Genomic DNA, 19102 nt, shown 5'->3' with positions numbered 1-19102 from the left:
CTGATTGAGGGAAGCAGAGATCGGGGTGTGGGGTGAGGGGGGGGGGGAGATGGGGCGGTGTGTGGGGGGGGGGGGACGGAAGAGGAGGATGTTGGGTCTCTTTTGAGCTTCTTCTTCCTTTTTACGTGAACAATATTGTTTGTGGTGAGAATGAGTTCCAAAGTCTTTATCTGTGCAATTCTTTCTTTCTCTTTCTTTCTTTCTCTTTCTTTCTTTCTTTCTTTCTTTCTTTCTTTCTTTCTTTCTTTCTTTCTTTTCTTTCTTTTCTTTCTTTCATCTCACCTTGCTTTCTCTCCTTCCCTCTCTGCTCTTGCTTGCTTTCTTGCTTCTCTTTACTTCCCTTCTTTCACCCTCTGACTTTTCTTTCTTTCTCTCCCTCTTTTTTTCCTATGCTTGAGTAGAAGTGGACCAAAAAGGTAAAGACAATACATTGTAGCATCTTGATCTCTCCTTACCCCCGACCCTCCCCTCTTTTTCTCTCCTCCTCTTCCTCTCTCCTACCATTTCTCTCTTCCTCCTACCCTAGGACGTTGTTTCGTAGTCATGCTGGATGTTGCCCCCCCCCCCCCCCTTTCCTTTTTTTTATTTCCTTCTTGGTTCTTTTTTCTCCATTTTTATTCATCTCTTGTCGTATAGAAGCCGTCCTTTTATCCAGTTTTATCCAGGTTCTGCACCTAGTCTCTCTTCTTTTCTCACCTGCTCTCTCTCTCTTCAGTTTCTTCCCCTCTTCCTCCTCTCTTGCTCCTGATCGATCTGTCTCTGTCTCTTATATCTCTTCCCCAGTCTTACTGTACACACAAACACAACCGCTCACACAAACATAAACCAAATCTTCTTTTAATACTCTCTCTTCCCTATTTCCTTTAAACTCACAAGCCACCTTTCTTTCTTTCTTTTTCTTTCTTTCTTTCTTTCTTTCTTTCTTTCTTTCTTTCTTTCTTTCTTTCTTTCTTTCTTTCTTTCTTTCTTTCTTTCTTTCTTTCTTTCTTTCTTTCTTTCTTTCTTTCTTTCTTTCTTTCTTTCTGCCTTCCTTCCTTCCTTCCTTCCTTCCTTCCTTCCTTCCTTCCTTCCTTCCTTCCTTCCTTCCTTCCTTCCTTCCTTCCTTCCTTCCTTCCTTCCTTCCTTCCTTCTTGTCCAATCATCTTCTTCATGCTTATTTTCCCTTTTCTTCCCTTATAGGAAGAGCCCCTTATTTATCTTCATAGGAAAAATAAGACGAAATGTGTGATTAAATATATTCATCTGGATGTGTGCTTACCAAGCACTGCTTATGTGTGTGTGTGTGTGTGTGTGTGTGTGTGTGTGTGTGTGTGTGTGTGTGTGTGTGTGTGTGTGTGTGTGTGTGTGTGTGTGTGTGTGTGTGTGTGTGTGTGTGTGTGTGTGTGTGTGTGTGCATGCTTATTTGCATGCTAGTGTGAGACTGTACAGTATACATAAGTTGTCCATACAGTTATTGACATGTGGGTGGACCAATCGTTGTGATCGGCGTAAACTAACCTGCCCTCTCATTCAATTCAAGGCAAAATTTAGCCCCGCCTTCTGCGTCCCTGACTCTACCTCACACTCTTTTTCACTCTTTTTGCACTAACCCACACACACACACACACACACACACACACACACACACACACACACACACACACACACACACACACACACACACACACACACACACACATGCACATTCACACACAAAGCACATAAATACACTCCCACACCTTTCATTGCAGTGTCCCTGTTGTATTACTCACCACACCACACACACACTAACAGTGTGTGATGTTCAACACTTTTACGTCTCTTCTGTTGCTTGCCTCTCAAGACCGGCACAGATGTTTTAAATCCCTTTTTCTCTTTTTCTCTTCATTCTTTTTTCTTAATCTCGCTGCATCAACTGCATCTAATTCAATCCATTTTTCATGCATTTATCCATTTTCTCCTCACACTTGCTTCCCACTCTCTGTCCACTCTTTTTCTCACATGCCTTCCTGCTCTTTTGCTCCCTCCCTCTTTCTCTTCCTTCTCACATCCTGCTCACTGCCTTCCCCCTAAATCCCATCCTCCAGTTTTCGTGTGTCCTGGCTCACTGCTCAGTATCGGGCCAGCCTCCTCGCTCCTGGAGGCGGAGCATCAGTCAGGGGCCTGGTGTAAGGACCCCCTGCAAGCTGGGGACAGGCTGTACGTCATGCCGTGGACGCCGTATAGAACAGAGGTGCTGTATGAGTACGCCTCTTGGGACGACTACCGGCAAAACAGAGTCACCACTACCTATAAGTGAGTGATTTGTTTACTGCATGTATGAGTGAAATAGTTGATTAACTAATCAGTTCATTTGGGGTTTTGCAGTGTCGTTATCCTGGTGTCGAAACTTGTGAGTGCTTTTTTGTTGTATTTGAAAATTTCAATAGGTCAATCAGTTCTCCTAAAAAAAAAAATCAATGAAGTAGTCTGTAGTAAAAATAATTGCTGTATGCCAGCCTTGGGGGCTAATTTCACATTCAGTCGAATCAATTTAAAATGGAAACAGAGCAACATTTTCTTTTCTGCGAGGAATCAAAGCTTTAAAATCCTGCTATTAAAAGTTATATATCTCTAAGCTAACGGTTAAATAAGCAGAGTCGAAGCTGCAATTCTCAAGGTTTGCATTATTTAAAATCCAACTTTTGATTGTAATTGAGGCTTGATTTTATTCTGCTATAGCGGTTAAATGTGTTAACACTCATTTGTTAACTCTCTGCATTGTAATTTGCATAGTTATTGGCAAAGTTCACCAGCACTTTGGCTTCAAATGAATGCACTATACATGTAGCTGCTCAAAAGGTAATTTTCTGCTCGCAGTGATAAAGAAACCGGTCGACTATTAAAGTACATTATTAAAATGCTTTCAGTGTTACCTACAGTAACCATAAGTGGTACCGATTAAACCAAAATCCTGATTGGTGCACAGAAGTATATGACATCACCTTATCCAACTCAGCCCCGACCACTTCAAACCAATGAGAAGAGTATAGAAAAAAACATGAATATAGAAATATGTCATGTAAAACTCTGGCATGAAAGAATCGTAAAGTAGGACCCCACTACTAGTAAGAAGAACCAGTGACAAAATACGTTTCAAGGCCTGCAAATCCTCATTAAAAAGTGCAACTTTTGCACACGTTACACATATTTTCGATCGTTCTCTGTCCCAGGTTGCCCAGCCGTGTGGACGGTACAGGCTTTGTGGTGTATGACGGCGCCGTATTCTATAACAAGGAGCGAACGCGCAACCTGGTCAAGTATGACCTGCGGACACGCATCAAGAGCGGTGAGGCGGTGGTGGTCAATGCCAATTACCACGACACCTCGCCTTACCGCTGGGGAGGGAAGTCGGACATCGATCTGGCAGTAGACGAGAACGGCCTTTGGGTTATCTACTCCACCGAGGCCAATAATGGACGCATCGTGGTCAGCCAGGTAGGAGGAATCAAAACAGATTAATGATTGGCGTTTGGAAGGGAAAGAGGGTTTTGTAAAATTGGTCTCAACTTCTCCTGTCCCCCCTGTCTGTCAGGTGAACCCATACACTCTGCGCTTTGAGGGTACATGGGCCACCGGCTTCGACAAACGCGGGGCGAGCAACGCCTTCATGGCCTGCGGCGTGCTCTACGCCGTGCGCTCCGTCTTCCAGGATGATGAGGGGCAGGCAGACGCCCGAGCCGGCAGCAACATGGTGGTTTACGCCTACGACACCAGCCGTGGACAGGAGCTACCTGTCCAGATACCGTTCCCCAACCCCTACCAGTACATCTCCTCCATAGATTACAACCCCAGAGACAACCAGCTGTATGTGTGGAACAACTACTACGTGCTGAGATACCCTCTACAGTTCACGCCGCCGCCACCCACTAAAGGTCCGTACAATGTGAGCAGTTGTGTAATTGGACATGTGTCTAAGATGAAGGGAATCATCAGTGCTTTTGTCCCTGCAGGTCCTATGTCCTCGCTGATGACGACCGTCCGCTCCTACACAGCTACTGTCGCACTGGCCCCGGTGCGGCCGTCAGCCTCACACCCGATCGGCGTCATCAACAGAGGACCTTTTGACCAGCGGCCGATCACAGCCATGGTTCCTTTGACCCCGCGCCCTCCTCTGCGTGTCCCCTTGGCCCCTGGAGGGCCCGGTCAGGTGGGCGGATGTGAGGGCCGGGTGGCTCGAGGGGTGCAGTGGCCCCCCACCCTGAAGGGGGAGACAGTGGAGAGGCCTTGCCCTAAAGGATCTCTGGGTAGGCGTAGCATCTGTGTGTGTGTGTGTGTGTGTGTGTGTGTGTGTGTGTGTGTGTGTGTGTGTGTGTGTGTGTGTGTGTGTGTGTGTGTGCGTGTGCGTGTGCGTGTGCATGTGTGTGTGAGCAGATGTGAGCATGCCAGTCTGTGTGCGGTGTTTGAGCGTGTATCTCGTTTCCCTTTGAAATGTAGTCGGATGTCCTCTCTTTGAACTTCAGATGAGGCAGAAAAGGAAAGCGAGAGGTTACAGTGTGTAGAGAAACGGGGTTCGGCGACTCTTCCTCTCGGCCCAGCCTCCCTCTGTGGGGAAGCTGTTATGCAGATTTTGTAGATAAACCTGTGGTGCATTTTGCCTCTTCCTAATCATGTTGAATGGTTTGGACATGGGTTTAGCACAGCGGTGGTGATGACAGTGAGAACAGTCTTATCTTAAATCATGTCTATAACCGAAAACAGGTGAGGCGGTTGTCTCACGCTTACACCTAATTTGCAGAACAATCCAATTAATTGTCTTGGAAACAAAATAGAATTTTAATGAATGTTAAATGTATGCAACAATCAAGCAGATCAGTCAAAGTGTTACATTTATCTCAGAATAATCTGCAGACAGCTGTTATATAAAGCGCTTGAGCCTGTTTTAGCTCTTAATTTTGTTTTTATGGTAATTAATGCAGGCTTCAGTCTCATCAGCCTCATTTCCTACAACAGCGAAAAAGCATTGATGAAACCAACTGCACGCTACCTGCTCAGCCAGTAGAGTATCACGCCAAAGTAGCCATCAGCCCTCTTAATGCTACTGTCAGTCTGACATTTTGCCCCCTTTTAGTGGTAAAACTACCACGGGGACCGTGGAGGTCATGTGATGGAGGTCATTTGATGAAAGTGCTGATATCTAAGTATGGAGGCAGGTTGAGGGTGGTTGGCTGTCACATAGGAGACCAGGGTTGGAGTCTGTGAGGACACAACATGGAATTCCTTTATAGAAATCTTTTCTCACCCTAGTGAGAAACTAACTAAGTAGTTTTGGAGTCTAACCAAGTAGTTTTTGTGAATAACCTGTGGCAAGGCAAAAAATGACACTGACATGGATGCTGTAGTGGGCTGACAGGTGTCTTACATGCTTTGGCATGATAATTACTTGGCACCAAATAAAATATGTTCAAAAACTATAATCAAATATAGAATTAGAATCAGTTACGGTGCGTTTTTGGGTTTAACGTAAGCGTAGAAGACGCAGGAGAAAATAAGTACAAAGAGAAACAAAAGTGACAAACCACCTTAAGTCCTATAAAACACGAGCTGTCCTTTCCCTTTCTGACTTTCTGCGTCACCCTTTCTGTCGCTGCAGGTATCGCCTCCTATCAATGCGCGTCATCTCCAGTGGGATGGAACTCCAGAGGGCCTGACCTTTCTAACTGCACCTCTCCCTGGGTCAGCCAAATTGCACAGAAGGTTTGTCTCTCTCACACACACACACACACACACACACACACACACACACACACACACACACACACACACACACACACACACACACACACACACACACACACACACACACACACACACACACACACACACACAATTACAAATACACACACGCACACACACGCTGGGCAAAGCCAGTCAGCAAGCTTCTCTCTCTTAAATGTCAAAATATTTGACATTATAAACACCCCCACCTCACTCCAGATTAAGAGCGGAGAGAATGCAGCCAACATCGCCGGGGAGCTGGTCAACCTGACCCGGGGGCGGATCTATGCCGGTGACGTCAGCATGTCCGTCAAGTTAATTGAACAACTGCTGGACATACTGGACTCTCAGCTCCAGGCTTTGAGACCAGCCAATAAAGAATCGGCAGCACGCAATTACAACAAGGTAAATTTGTTCTGGTTGCCCGTTTGGATGAAATGTGTTTGACCTTTCCTGGACATGAAAGCAGAAATGTCAATGATGACGATTGTAACAGGACATGTTTAATGTTTTTCTTCTTTTCAGCTGCAGAAGAGAGAACGGACATGCAAAGCTTATGTTCAGGTAAGACGGACAGACGGACGGACGGACAGATGGACAGACAGACGCATAGATGTCTGAATAAAACTGTCTGTTTCTCTTTCTGTTTGTCAGGCGGTTGTTCAGACAGTTGATAACCTGCTGGGTCCTGAAGCTCTGGTATCTTGGGCTGATATGAGCGGCGTTGACCAGTCACGCTCTGCATCACTGCTACTCGATGCAGTAGAGAAAGGAGCGTTTCTATTGGCTAACAATCTCTACGAGGGTCGTTTCAGTGACAGGGCACCAAATATTGGTACGTGGTCCTCGTCTCTCTTAGCAGTTTTGCTCTACACTTTTGTGCAAATTGCCAACTCATCCAGACTTGTGCGCACTTCTGCTTCCTGTTAACGGACAGATCTGGAGGTGTATGTGCTAAACACGGAGGCGGACATACAGGATTTGACATTCCCTCACTCCTACGACAGCGACAGCATCCTACAGATATCAGCACTGGCCCTGCAGCAGTACAGCAACAATGGTCTGTGCTACGCAACAAAAGCAACTTTTTGTACAAGTAAATCTCTCTACAACATATAGTGGATAGGAGCGGTGGTTTCTGCAAGTAATACTAGTATTTTTCACATATTAAAATTCCAAAAAGTACAGAATATGATTTACTGTAAATGTCTAAATGTGCCCTTTCCCAACTACAATATGTCATCTGTTTTCCTCGACAGGCCAAGTGAAGCTGGTCCTTTCACTCTATAAGAACTTGGGCTCCTTCCTGACCACCCAGAACTCGACCCTGCGGCTGGGCCTGGGGCTCGGCCAGGGCTCAGAAGTCCGGCGAAGGAGCCTGGTGGTCAACTCGCATGTTATCTCTGCCTCCGTGCACAGAGGATCCAACAGAGTGTACCTCACCGAGCCAGTGATCTTCACTCTCAGACACCTGCAGGTCTGTTATTAAAACTGTGTAGCTCAAAATTAATAACCAGGATAAATAAATTCCTAACATCATGCACATTTCTGGTCTGGAGTAAGTGTAAAAAAAAAAGGAGTGCCAGTACTCCCCTTATTCCCATGTTCGTGTGTGTTTTGTTGGGTTTCAGCAAATGATTGAGGGTCTCATATTTTACACTTTTATTGTGTTTCGTTTGCAATCTTGACATTTATAAGAGCATATTTTTGTGGTTTTAAGTACCTCAATCATCCCAATATAGCTTTACATCTCCTCTAGTGTTCCTTACTCAGGAGCTCAACAGAGAACAGCTTTTACTTTGCAATTATGGCTTTTAATTTGAAATGGCTGCAGGAAGTCGCAGCACTTGGCTAACCGATGGTAACGTAAGGCTGTTTTTGTTTTTCAAACATAATTGGTAGCTCACAAGAAACAGTAGCCTGGCTCCACCAGACTACAGCTCACAGCTTCAGTTTACTTCACTATGATTATAGTCTGGAAATGCTTTTTGCATTAACGTTTGCTCAGCCACTTTGAAGGGCAGACCAATCAGCAACAAGTGTCGGTAGGCTAATGAAACGATGTTGAAGCTAAGTGTTATTTTCTAAATGTAGTTGCAGTGGTGATAAAGTTTGGGAAAATACGGTGGTCACTGCTGATTGTTTAAAGGCTGCTCGAACAGTTTCCATGAACCTGAGATCTGCGCGTATTGGGATTCAACAACTGGATGATGGCCAGACTTATATATTCACATAGTGAATTTAGGTCTGGAAACACCAGACTAAAGAAACAGTAGGCAATTAATAAATAAAGTTATTTATATTGAATAAGATATTAGCATATTTACAGTATGTTCTGGGTTTAAACTGAATTGTATTCGCAGGTGTTTTTGCTGATGTTAACGTTGCATCATCTGGCTCTTTGTGGTTAGCAGTAGCGCTAGCGTTAGCGTGCAGCCCGCGTTTAGTTCTGATTGGGTTGGATTTGACTTTCAAAGCTCCGTTGTGTCATCGTCTGACTATTCGTGTTGTCATGTTGACATTTAAGGTCAAAGTAACGTTACTTAGACTAACTGCCGACAGAGAAAACCAGCTAGCTGAGAACGGAGCAAGGTGAGCTTCTCGTAGTGCCCTCTGGGTAATGTAGTCGTACCAGATTACCTGATATGGAGAGGACAGAAAAGTGTGAGAGTGACCGTGCACAAAAAAAAGCCACGGTTTCCCAAAGAGTAAAATGTGGAAGTGCCAGTACTGGTGCCTACCGACACTTTGAGCACTGGAAATATCTTTTGGAGACACTAACATGTCTTTTGTTGTGGGTTTTTTTGTTCTCGTCCACAGCTGGAGAACCATTTTGGTCCCAACTGTTCTTTCTGGAACGCGTCAGGGGTTTCTGGAAGTGGCAGGTGGTCCACGCAGGGCTGCCGTCTGTTACACACAAACAACACACACACTACTTGCGCCTGCAATCATCTGTCCAGCTATGCCGTCCTCATGACGTACCAACAACCGGCTGTAAGTAAGACACACCACATATCAATACATAACATTTAATGGCAGACAGAGATACAGTTTTCCGTTCATTGTCAAATATTCAACCAATATTGACACAGCAAACAGCCATGCACAAATATTTTCTGTACAAACAATTACTGCTTTAGTTTTAAATGGCCAGCTGTCAAACTAACCCATCCATTTGCGATGGCACAGCTGGACTTCACCTCTGCTGTCCTCTTCAAGATGTTTAAAAAGCGAGCACAGAGCGGGTGATGATTGTAGGTTGTTGGAGCTGCAAGAAGGAGAGTGATGAATGCAGCAGAATATTTTGTTCTGCTATGAAATTAAATTAAGTGTTCTCTGTACGATGTTGTCTTTGTTGGGTGTGATTTTAATGAATTTAAACACACACACACACAAACTCACAGCTCTCTACACCACGCAATATGTCCATATATGATCGCAAACCCGCCATAACACAGACTTCGGCATTCATACATTTAACTCTTTATGATCACATAAATAAACCTCTTACCGTTTCTTTCCTGACTGCTTTTTCTTTGTCAGTTCGGGGTCGGTGTGGAAGAGCTGCTGGTCTATGTGGTTTCCTGGGTCGGCATCTCTGTGGCTCTGGTGTGCTTGGCTACCTGCCTTACCACACTGTGCTGCCAGGGGGCACCATGGCACACGGACCACAGCACCATTCACTGCAACCTGTGGGCCAACCTGCTCCTCACTGAGCTTCTCTTCCTCGTCGGTGCCAACAAGACTCAATATACTGTTAGTATTTTGACATTGATTTTGAATACTGTAGTACTTTGAAGCATTTAACAGCATGTATGCATAATTTAAAGTGCTGTGTGTTGATCTTGACATGAGGGTCATTTTTTTGGATGCTGTGGTCACTGATTTTTCCATTCACATTTGCAGGTTGTGTGCTCCATCACTGCGGGTCTGCTGCACTTCTCGCTGCTCTCTGTGTTTTGCTGGTTGTGTCTGGAGGGGGTGGAGCTGTATCTGCTGCAGCGGGAGGTGTTCGAGGGACGTAATTCCCGGAGGAAATATTTCTACCTGTGTGGATATTCTGTTCCTGGGCTGGTGGTGGCCGTGTCCGCAGCCATTGACTTCAGAGGATACGGCTCCAAAACCGCGTAAGCTGACTAATGTCTGCGCTTGTGTGTGTGTGTGTGTGTGTGTGTGTGTGTGTGTGTGTGTGTGTGTGTGTGTGTGTGTGTGTGTGTGTGTGTGTGTGTGTGTGTGTGTGTGTGTGTGTGTGTGTGTGTGTGTGTGTACATGCACATTTTTGGATGGGGACAGTTACTTCCTAAATCTCTGTATTCTTGTGTCAGCTTTAAGAGTTTATTTTGAAGGATCATATTTTCCTGTGATTTGTTTTTATATCTTCTGTTTGGGCGCGTGTGTGTGTGTGTGTGTGTGTGTGTGTGTGTGTGTGTGTGTGTGTGTGTGTGTGTGTGTGTGTGTGTGTGTGTGTGTGTGTGTGTGTGTGTGTGTGTGTGTGTGTGTGTGTGTGTGTGTGTGTGTGTGTGTGTGTGTGTGTGTGTGTGTGTGTGTGTGTGTGTGTGTGTGTGTAGATGCTGGCTACGCACAGACAATTACTTCATCTGGAGTTTCCTTGGACCTGTCGCTGTTGTCATTACGGTGAGGCTTCATGCTGTCATGTTCATAACTTCATGTTCAGTCACTATCAATGAATATTTTTTCCACTGTGTTTGATATTTGTCCTTTTTGGCCTCAGCTGAACCTGGTTGTCTTGGTGATGACCTTGCATAAGATGCACAGCACTGCTGCTTTAAAGCCAGACTCCAATCGCCATGATAACCTGAGGTTAGTAATCGTGTCTCATGCTGTTCTGTTGTGGATGATTATGTTTCGTTAGAATGTAAAAGTGAATTTATGAAGTGGGAAAGTGGCTGGATTTATATAACCAAACTTGTGCTTTAGTAAACATCCTCCGGATGCATCTTCATTTAAAATATTATTTTGTATTTTTATATCTTTCAAGATTTTTCTTTTAAATGCCTGACCCTCGATCAAAATTTTATCAGAGGAAGAAATAATAATAAAAAAACTAAAAAAAAACTATAAATATGAGTCAGGGAATTAATTTCTAGAGCTGGACGCAGTCTGTTATGTCAGAACAACCTTGTCTATGTCGAGATTTATAGCAGCAGCATTTCTGAACAGTGTTAAGTCAAGCAATCAGGCTTTTTAAAACGAGAATAAAAGCCACTGCAGCATTCATGGCAGCAGCATGACCCTGTGTAGTCTCTGCATCGTTTTAAGTGAATATAGGTCAAACCTTAGCATTGCTGTAAGATTGCAAAATAAAATGAGAAAAACAAGGCTTCCACCCATAAAAAGGACAAAAAGTCAGCCTTGATGTGTCTTTCTAACAACTAGCCTGCATTAAGTTCATGCACCCACATCTGTCACAATGCTCTTTCTTTCATTCTGTTTTTTAGCTGCTATTTTAAACTCTAGAGCTTGTTGATAGGGAGTTTCAGACAGATTTGAGTGTTCAAACTTTGACATATTTAGATACACCCTTGCTCCCTTTTTGTTCATGTCTTAGCTGCCTTGTAAAATAGAAGCATAGTTGAGTACTGTCTATTTTAAGCTCAAGGGAGGAGAACAGTATAATTAAAAGAACACCCTGATGGATGAAGGGAAGTGATCTCTTTTAGAACTTGCTTGTCAGAAAAATGAAATGACATTTATCCGGTGTCTGCAGGGCGTGGGCCGTGGGCTCCCTGACGCTGCTCTTCCTGCAGAGTGTTACCTGGTCTTCGGGCCTGATGTTCTTCTCAGCTCCGTCTCTCCTCCTCGCTTACCTGTTCTCCTCCCTCAACACGGCCCAGGGCCTCCTTATCACCATACTGCACTGCACCCTCGCCAGAAAGGTCGGCCTCAATGTTCTGGAGTCAGTATATACTGTAACTGCCAGTGTCTGCCTGTCACATGATCATTTGTGACTAAACCCATCATGTACATGATTTATGTTTCGCGTAGGGTCAGAAGGACTACGGACGATGCCTGCGTCTCTCGCAGTGCTGTGCAACGTCCTCGTCCAGCTCTCCAGACTCGGTGAAGGGTGCTGCCCTTCGATCCAACAGCCGCTACACCAGCAGCCAGAGCCGCAGAGCTACTGCTAACAGACAGGTACGGTACACTACACTCTACCTGTCTATGGCTTTCTCTCTCTGTGAAGCAGACTGGTGACATGCATTTTAAGCAAAAACACTATTCGATATTGACTGGGAACCGTTGGCCCTCGCCTTTGATGAAGCCATCGAGAAGCATGACAGCCATCGATCTTTGTGATGAGCACGTAACATCAAACTTAGTTTGCCTGGTGTCAAAGCTAGAAGCGGTCAAATACACTTGCAGTATGTAGAGCAACTTTAATATTAGACCTACGCCTTTCGGCTTGTGGCTCCCATCAGGGTCAACCAGAGAAGGTCACAAGCCGAAAGCCATTGGTCTAATGTTAAACTTCTTCCTCACGCTGCAAGCGTTGCTTGAGTTTTGACCCCTTGTAGATTATTTTTCTGTCTCTGAGGACGTTGGCAGGAGGTCTGGTTGGACCAGAAACTTCTATCTTGGAGACAAAGCTAGCCATTGATTGTTGAACTACAGACGGACTGTCTGCTGGGTGCTTTGCTCTGAAATGACTGTGCATAGCTGTGGGAGACTTATGACATGCTGGCTTTAGCTGGCAGAGTTTGCACAGCACCTCGTTTTTGTACATTTTTTGATGAACTTTTTGACGGTTGTTGTCTTCTTTGCATGTTTCTGCTGTTTTTACCGTCGCGTCTAATCTCACAGCCACAAACATTTTACCGGAGTGTGATAGTAACGCGTTCGTCCCCTCCTTCTTCTGTTGTTGAATTACAGTTGACAAACAGCTTTCAGGGGCACTAGCGCCACCTTCTGGTGGTAGTCAGGCATTACTACCTGGAACCCGTAAAAACCATGGCAATAGGACAAGACAATAGTGGTATAAGCTATTGATTTTTTTTTTTTTTTTTAATCCTTTTTTTTCCAGAGTCGTATCAGACGGATGTGGAATGACACTGTGCGCAGACAGACTGAATCGTCTTTCATCGCTGCAGATGTGAACAACACTCCGACTCTTAACCGAGGTGAATGTCACCTTTTAAAATCTCAGCTTCGTCCCCTCTGTGGGTGAAGAACGTGATATTCATTTTCTCCTTCTCTTTCCATTGTCAGCTGCTCTGGGGAACCATTTCCTAACTAACCAAGTCTTGCAGACTCATGCTGGAGCTTCTCCTTATGACACAATGCTGGCACAGGGATACAATCAGCCCTTCACCTCCACAGGTACTTCTCATTGCAGTAGTCACGGCTCTGTATTTTCTTAATTATTCTTCTCTACATGTGCACTCTTCTGCTGTTACTTTTAGTTGTGTTCTCTTTTATGTGGACGCACAAAAGTCGGAGGCTACGTTTAATACCTCATGTCTATTTAAAAGCACCGTTATACGCAGTAACCATCTGTAACTTTAAAGATTTTGTTTCGAGTAATCTTAAACACGTTTTTTTGCTAGGAGCCTAAGACTTTTGCGTTGTACACTTTGTCATTTTCAGTTTCTGTATAGTATAAATGAAAAATGTAAATGTTCATTGTGAGTATGAGTGCTGTGAGTTTGTTTTATTGTAATCAGCCCGTTGTCATCCCAGGGTGCCAAACACTGCCGTTTGACATCTTATACGTACGCAATAGGTGCCTTCGGTTTAGGCACCAAATAACATGTGTTTAGGTTTAGGTAAAGATCATGGTTTGGGTGAAATGTGACATGGCTATAGTTTGGTTAGGGTAAAGCCATATGCTGTAAAAAAAAAAAAAAAAAAAAGGACGTAGCCTCCGGGTCTGTTAAATGAGGCCAATGCAGAAGTGAGTTGAAGTGCAATACCACCGGTTTTGACTCCAAAAAGGCTCCAATGACTCCCATTCATCTTCTCTTATGAAATGCAAAGTCAATTGATCTTTTTCACTAGTCATTAGGCTGTCTTTCTCTAAATTCACTTCTCCTGATTAGTCTTGTGGTGCTTCATTAATTATAGGTAGCACTTTAGTAGCGCTTAAAATGGCACTTGCTTATAGCACTTTGTAGTTTGGCTTTCTTGAAGAAAATTGTATTTTCTTGATTCTTGTTGTTCTGGGTCTGTTCCCTCATGGTTGAAATGCACTTATTGTAAGTCGCTTTGGATAAAAGCGTCAGCTAAATGAAATGTAATGTAATGTAATGAATTAGATATTACGTCTCAAAAAGCAGCCTTTTTTAGGGGCGTGTTTGTATGATTGACAGGCCTGTGGTGCAGTCATGTTTACACTATCAGTGGGTGGCACGTAGTGTCTTCAGGTTGCCAATCAAATCGAGTCAGCTCCTTCCTCCCCAGCTCGTCCAAATATGGTCACTTCTGGCTCCAAAATAGCAAAATGGCAACGGTAAAAACCCAAAACTCAAAGCTTCAGAACGTCAGTTCACAAACCGATGGCTGGCGTCACTGTTGGTCGCCGCTTGGGTTAGGCACCAGAACTACTTGGTTAGGGTGAGAAAAAGATCACGGTTTGGGTTAAATGACATAATTTTACGTATTTAAAGTCATGTAAAGTATTTTACAAAAATGACTTAAAACAAATCCAAATAGATTTTTGCTTTTTCACAGACTGGAACACTTGTCTCCCGGGCGTCATCCTGTGTTTGTTCCATCCAACAGCTCCCAACCTCCTTATTACTTTATTGGACTTTGTCACTCTTTGTACTCTTGTCACATGACCTTCTGTCCTCCTTCTCACGGAGGTGATGCCAAAAGGCACCTTGTGTGTGTCTCTTTGATGCCAACAGCTGTAACAGTATTTATTTTCAAATATTTTTAAAGAGAAGCATGTGAAATAAGATTTTCTGTCAGGTGGGCGTCATGCCTTTTTTCCACAAATTAAAATGGCAGTATTTGACATCCTGGGAAAGACACTGGGCTGTTTATTTTGCTTTTTGTTTTGCAATTTTTAAATTGTTTGTCTTTTGGATGTTTTTTGACTCTTTCCTTTTCTGTCTTTCTGTCTTAACGTGGACCAGTAGGAACCTTCAGAAACAAACAGAGTATGAGCTCTTCCCTCTTGTGCTCACTTGAATCATTGAGCGCCACTTCCTCGTGCACTGTGGTTCAATTCATAGAATATCTGTGCAATATTTGCACTCTGCACAGATCATGAAGGCATAACGAACATCTCTCCATGTGGCTACATAATCAAACATTTCATCAGAGAATATTGTTAATACCCAAATCTCCTTGGTCAAGCCACACCCTCAGAAGGCACATGAACACCAAACTCTGCTCATTCATTAATTTGTTCATTCATATTTATCTATAAAAGCATCTCTTTTTAATGATTTCCCTGTCTTTCTGTAATTGGCCTCTTCCTGTTTCTCCAAACAGAGGGTGGTGTGTCTCAGAGCCAGGAGCCTTGTGGGTTGGACAGTGTGTGCCTCAACGGAGGCTACACCCCCAACACCTTCACCCTGCACGGTCTGGGAACAACACCCGGGTCCCGAGCTGGAGTGGTGGGCAGCACTGACCTTCTGAGGGATGGCGGAGTTGGGATGGGAGGGGACGACATCTCCCCGGCCCTCCTCACGCCGCACGGGGGCACGGATCTGAGCAGCGGTGTGGGGATGCGTCGCAATCTGTCTGACGCCGCAGCGCTGGAGAAGATGATCATCTCAGAGCTGGTGCAGAGCAACTTGCGGCCCTCGGTCCCCATGCCCGTCCCGCCCGAGCGCTACGGGAGTTTGGCGAGGCCACACCACCACGACAGGGCAGCTCTCACCCACACGGCCACTTTAACTCGACACCCACAGCCACCCCAAGAGGGCTGGGCTGCCACCATGCAGCCCAACACACGCTCCAACGCACAAGAGGGCTGGGCGCATACAAGGCACCTCACACCGGACTCTGAGACACATTCCACAACACGTGGACAAGATCACGCCACAACGCCACGCTTACAAGACGGCTGGTCACACGCACACGTTTCTGGAGATTTGGAGTCCCGTGACCTGCTCAAAGACGGGGACCGGTCGCAGCTGCAAGGCACTCTGGGCCGCCGCGGGCTCCAGGACAGGCAGCAAGCGCGTCCGCCTGATGTTCAAGCTCGGCCCTACTCCACCCTCAGCCGCACCCCTGGAACTCTGTCCCGCCACCGCAGCACAGCGGAGTCGAGCGGGGGGACGGACAGAGACCGAGAGAGAGAAAGGGAGAGAGACCGGGAGCGTTACCGGGACAGGCCCCTCCCGCCTCCTCCTCCCCCTCCCCCACAGGAGTCGGAGCCCCTGTACAAGGCTCTGGAAGAGCCGCTGCTGATGAAGCAGAGGGAGGCAAGCATAGAGACGTGGAGGAGCGGCCAGGACAGAGAGAAGGATGAGACGTTTCTACTAAAAAGAGACGGAATGATGGATGAATGGAGGGGAGGCGCTGAGATGGGGAGAGACGAATCCTTCACCTCTCAGAAGAGAGATGGGGAGATGGACGAATGGCGAGGCGGCGTGGAGAGAGGGAGGGAGGAGTCTCACATGCTGGAGAAAAGAGATGGAAGGATGGAGGTGTGGCGAGGAGCGGAGACAGAGCAGGAAGAGACTTTTATAACTCAGAAGAAAGATTTCGGGATGGACGGATGGAGAAGTGGGATTGACAGAGAGAAAGATGAATCCTTGTTTTTAAAGGACAGAGATGGTTGGAGAGCAGGGATGGAGCGGGAGAATGAGAAACAGAAAGATAGAGCGCTGGATGTGTGGAGGGGAGGGATGGATATAGACAGGGAGGAATCCTTCCTGTTTGACAGCAAAGATGGAGGTCTAGACGGGAGGAAAAGAGGGAAAGACAGAGGGTCTCTTCGGTTTCATGGCGAACGAGAGGATTCTGACAGCTTCGCTCTGCCTTTGACCCCTGACCTTGACCTCGACCCTGACTCCTCACCTATCTATACCCGAGATTCAAACCCCTCTCCACTCTACCCCGGTGACCGCCGCTCGCCGCCACTCAGCATCTTCCCCCGAAGCTCTCCGCCGACAAATATCTTCGCTCCACGAGATAGTAACTCGCCTCCCAGCAACCTCTACTCCCGCCACTCCCCGCAGGTGTACAGCCGCAGCAGCTCCCCTCCCCGCTTCTACACCCGCACCTCCCCACCGACCCTCTCGTACCCGGACAGCAGCCCTGAAGGTCCAGAGGAAGTCAGCCCCACTGGTCAGTCCCAGCGGTCCGGCCTGGAGCTGCCCTACAGCCTGGGGCGACCCCCGCTGGGCCCGCGGCCCAATCACCTGCAGACCTTCTACCAGCCACCCCCGCTGGCGTCCAACGGAGAGGCAGGCTACACAGCAGAGCCCATCTCTGAGGGAGACGACGGACAGATGCAGCGGGTGACGAGCCTGTGACTAGGGCGGTGGTGATTGGGGCATAGAAACCAGGGAGGAGGAGGAGGATGGTGATAAAAACAACAAATAATGATGATCAAACTGATGGAAACGACAATGATTATGATGACAAAGTGGCTAATGATGATGGATGATGACGGTAACAATGAAAACAATGACTGTGATTGCTCCTCCTTGCTTCTATCTCCCGATCACCACGAGACTTCCCCCTTTCCATGTTTTGTTACTTTTGTATGACTGTGATCCATTTAAAACTCCTCTTCCTCCTCCTCCTTCTCCTCCTCCTCCTCCTCCTCCTCCTCCTCCTCCTCCTCCTCTTCCTCTGCTCTCTCTCCTGAAACCCTGCTGTGTCTTCCCATCTCATCGGTGCTTATCCTTCTCAGCCCGTCGTCTAAGTTTCTATTGCTTCATCGGCTGGGTGTTGCCCCTCCCTGTAGCAAGCAAACAGTGTGTCAAAGAAGCACTTGTGTGTTGCCAAAAAATCCTTTCAAAGAACATGTGCATGACTTTATAGTGGCTTTACAAGGCTACATACTGTAGGAGGAAGTGCTGAAGTGTGCGTGACCGTACATGCGAGTGTGTGTGCGTAGCTTGATGAGCATGTGTGCGTGTAAGGGTGTGTATCTGTGTGTGAGAGAGCGAGTGCGTGTGTGTGTGTGTGTGTGTGTGTATATACATCATTCTTGTATAATTAATGTATCACAGTGAAGCATTTTATCAATACCAACTGGAGGGGCTCTTACACACACATCCCCTCCTACTGATTTTGAACTCTTGACCAATCCTATTTCACATCAAGACCAAAACTTCTGCCCCGCGACCTGCCACTGGCGATGGAACTTGTTGCCATGGACTTTGTCATAGCAACGGACCTCTTGACTGCAGAGCCAGAGATCATATAAAACCTCAGAACTTTTCTGCGACCCCCCGCCCCCTGAGATCCTTGTACATATCGACCTCAAGTGTTCTGATTGTCTTGTATTGCTATTGAAGTTCAAGTAAACATGTGAAATAAATGTTCCCGTCTTTCTCTTTGTGTTTGTGTACACAGAGACGGAGGCGTTCAGAAACACTCGATATGTCGAAAGTAGAAAATGAGGTGGAACAGGTACTGATGAGCCGTATAAAGATATAAACAGAATAGGCCAGCAGGCAGCGATGAAGAGAAATACACTTGTAGACAGTCGAAGAATGCATTGAGTGCTATTTTCTTGAACTATCTACTTAAACCTGCAGTGTGCAAGGGCACTCCCTTTCTGCCAGGGAGCATAATTACACAAACACCGTTGACATGTGCTTACGGCCGTCGCCTCCGACGCAACTGTTGCGGCTGTCAAAAGGTGGAAAAATTGTAGCGAAATGGTGAAGAAATTACGTAAAAGGCGTCACAACTCCTGCGAAACGATTCATTTCACTGCTAGAATATGATCCATTTGGTCTGACAACATTTGGAAAGTCCAGAAGAGCAGGATTGATTTCATCCCCATTCAAGTTATCTCAGGGCTACACCGGAGGTTCGTTGGCTCTGCTGGCGGAGGCCTCCGGTGCTCTGCCGTAGACTAGTCTGTCGCAGCCGTCGGTGCAGAAACAAAGGTGGACAAATGGTGGATCAATAAAATAAAAGGTGTCACAGCATCTGTGAAATAACTCGTTTCATCATCAGCATTGGATTCATTGGGTTTGATAACATCTAGAAGGTCTGGGAGCGCCGTGCGAGTTAACACAGCACTAATCCGGAAGACAGCTGGCTCGGTTAGCGGAAGTCTCCGGTGCTCATGCTCTGCCCAAAGAGCAGTTCACATTCATCCTGTCAGCACGTGCATCTCCCCAGACACCAGATTTAAAACACTGAAAATATACGGATATTTGTCTTGCCAATGATAAACTTACTCTCGGGTGTTTAGCATGAAACG

General features: G+C 46.0%; 1 protein-coding gene across 7 annotated transcripts in view; it reads left to right on the top strand.

Moving 5' to 3' along the window:
* Window positions 1–18217, top strand: part of LOC138630353 (adhesion G protein-coupled receptor L1-like) — a 33230-nt gene extending 15013 nt beyond the window's left edge. For 4 of the 7 annotated variants that reach the window (XM_069714626.1, XM_069714624.1, XM_069714625.1 and 1 more), the window contains 21 exons: window positions 402–416; window positions 2067–2274; window positions 3192–3456; window positions 3554–4265; window positions 5612–5715; window positions 5956–6141; window positions 6262–6300; window positions 6391–6571; window positions 6674–6796; window positions 6996–7213; window positions 8557–8730; window positions 9280–9492; window positions 9643–9863; window positions 10305–10371; window positions 10469–10557; window positions 11465–11633; window positions 11743–11892; window positions 12779–12875; window positions 12964–13074; window positions 14835–14858; window positions 15196–18217. In XM_069714626.1, coding sequence (XP_069570727.1) covers window positions 402–416; window positions 2067–2274; window positions 3192–3456; window positions 3554–4265; window positions 5612–5715; window positions 5956–6141; window positions 6262–6300; window positions 6391–6571; window positions 6674–6796; window positions 6996–7213; window positions 8557–8730; window positions 9280–9492; window positions 9643–9863; window positions 10305–10371; window positions 10469–10557; window positions 11465–11633; window positions 11743–11892; window positions 12779–12875; window positions 12964–13074; window positions 14835–14858; window positions 15196–17189 — 5360 coding nt within the window. In that variant the 3' untranslated portion in view covers window positions 17190–18217. The remainder of the gene's footprint in view (window positions 1–401; window positions 417–2066; window positions 2275–3191; window positions 3457–3553; window positions 4266–5611; window positions 5716–5955; window positions 6142–6261; window positions 6301–6390; window positions 6572–6673; window positions 6797–6995; window positions 7214–8556; window positions 8731–9279; window positions 9493–9642; window positions 9864–10304; window positions 10372–10468; window positions 10558–11464; window positions 11634–11742; window positions 11893–12778; window positions 12876–12963; window positions 13075–14834; window positions 14859–15195) is intronic. The other 3 variants (XM_069714628.1, XM_069714629.1, XM_069714627.1) reach the window with 3 other exon arrangements.
* Window positions 18218–19102: the final 885 nt, after the last annotated feature.

Source organism: Brachyistius frenatus, unplaced genomic scaffold (genome assembly GCF_029030835.1).
Source record: "Brachyistius frenatus isolate BFR_SWC_R1_liver_20210118 unplaced genomic scaffold, ASM2903083v1 Contig_132, whole genome shotgun sequence".
Classification (NCBI taxonomy): Eukaryota; Metazoa; Chordata; class Actinopteri; family Embiotocidae; genus Brachyistius; species Brachyistius frenatus.
Note: the sequence above shows the minus strand (reverse complement) of the source record. Positions and strands in the feature narration are given on the sequence as shown.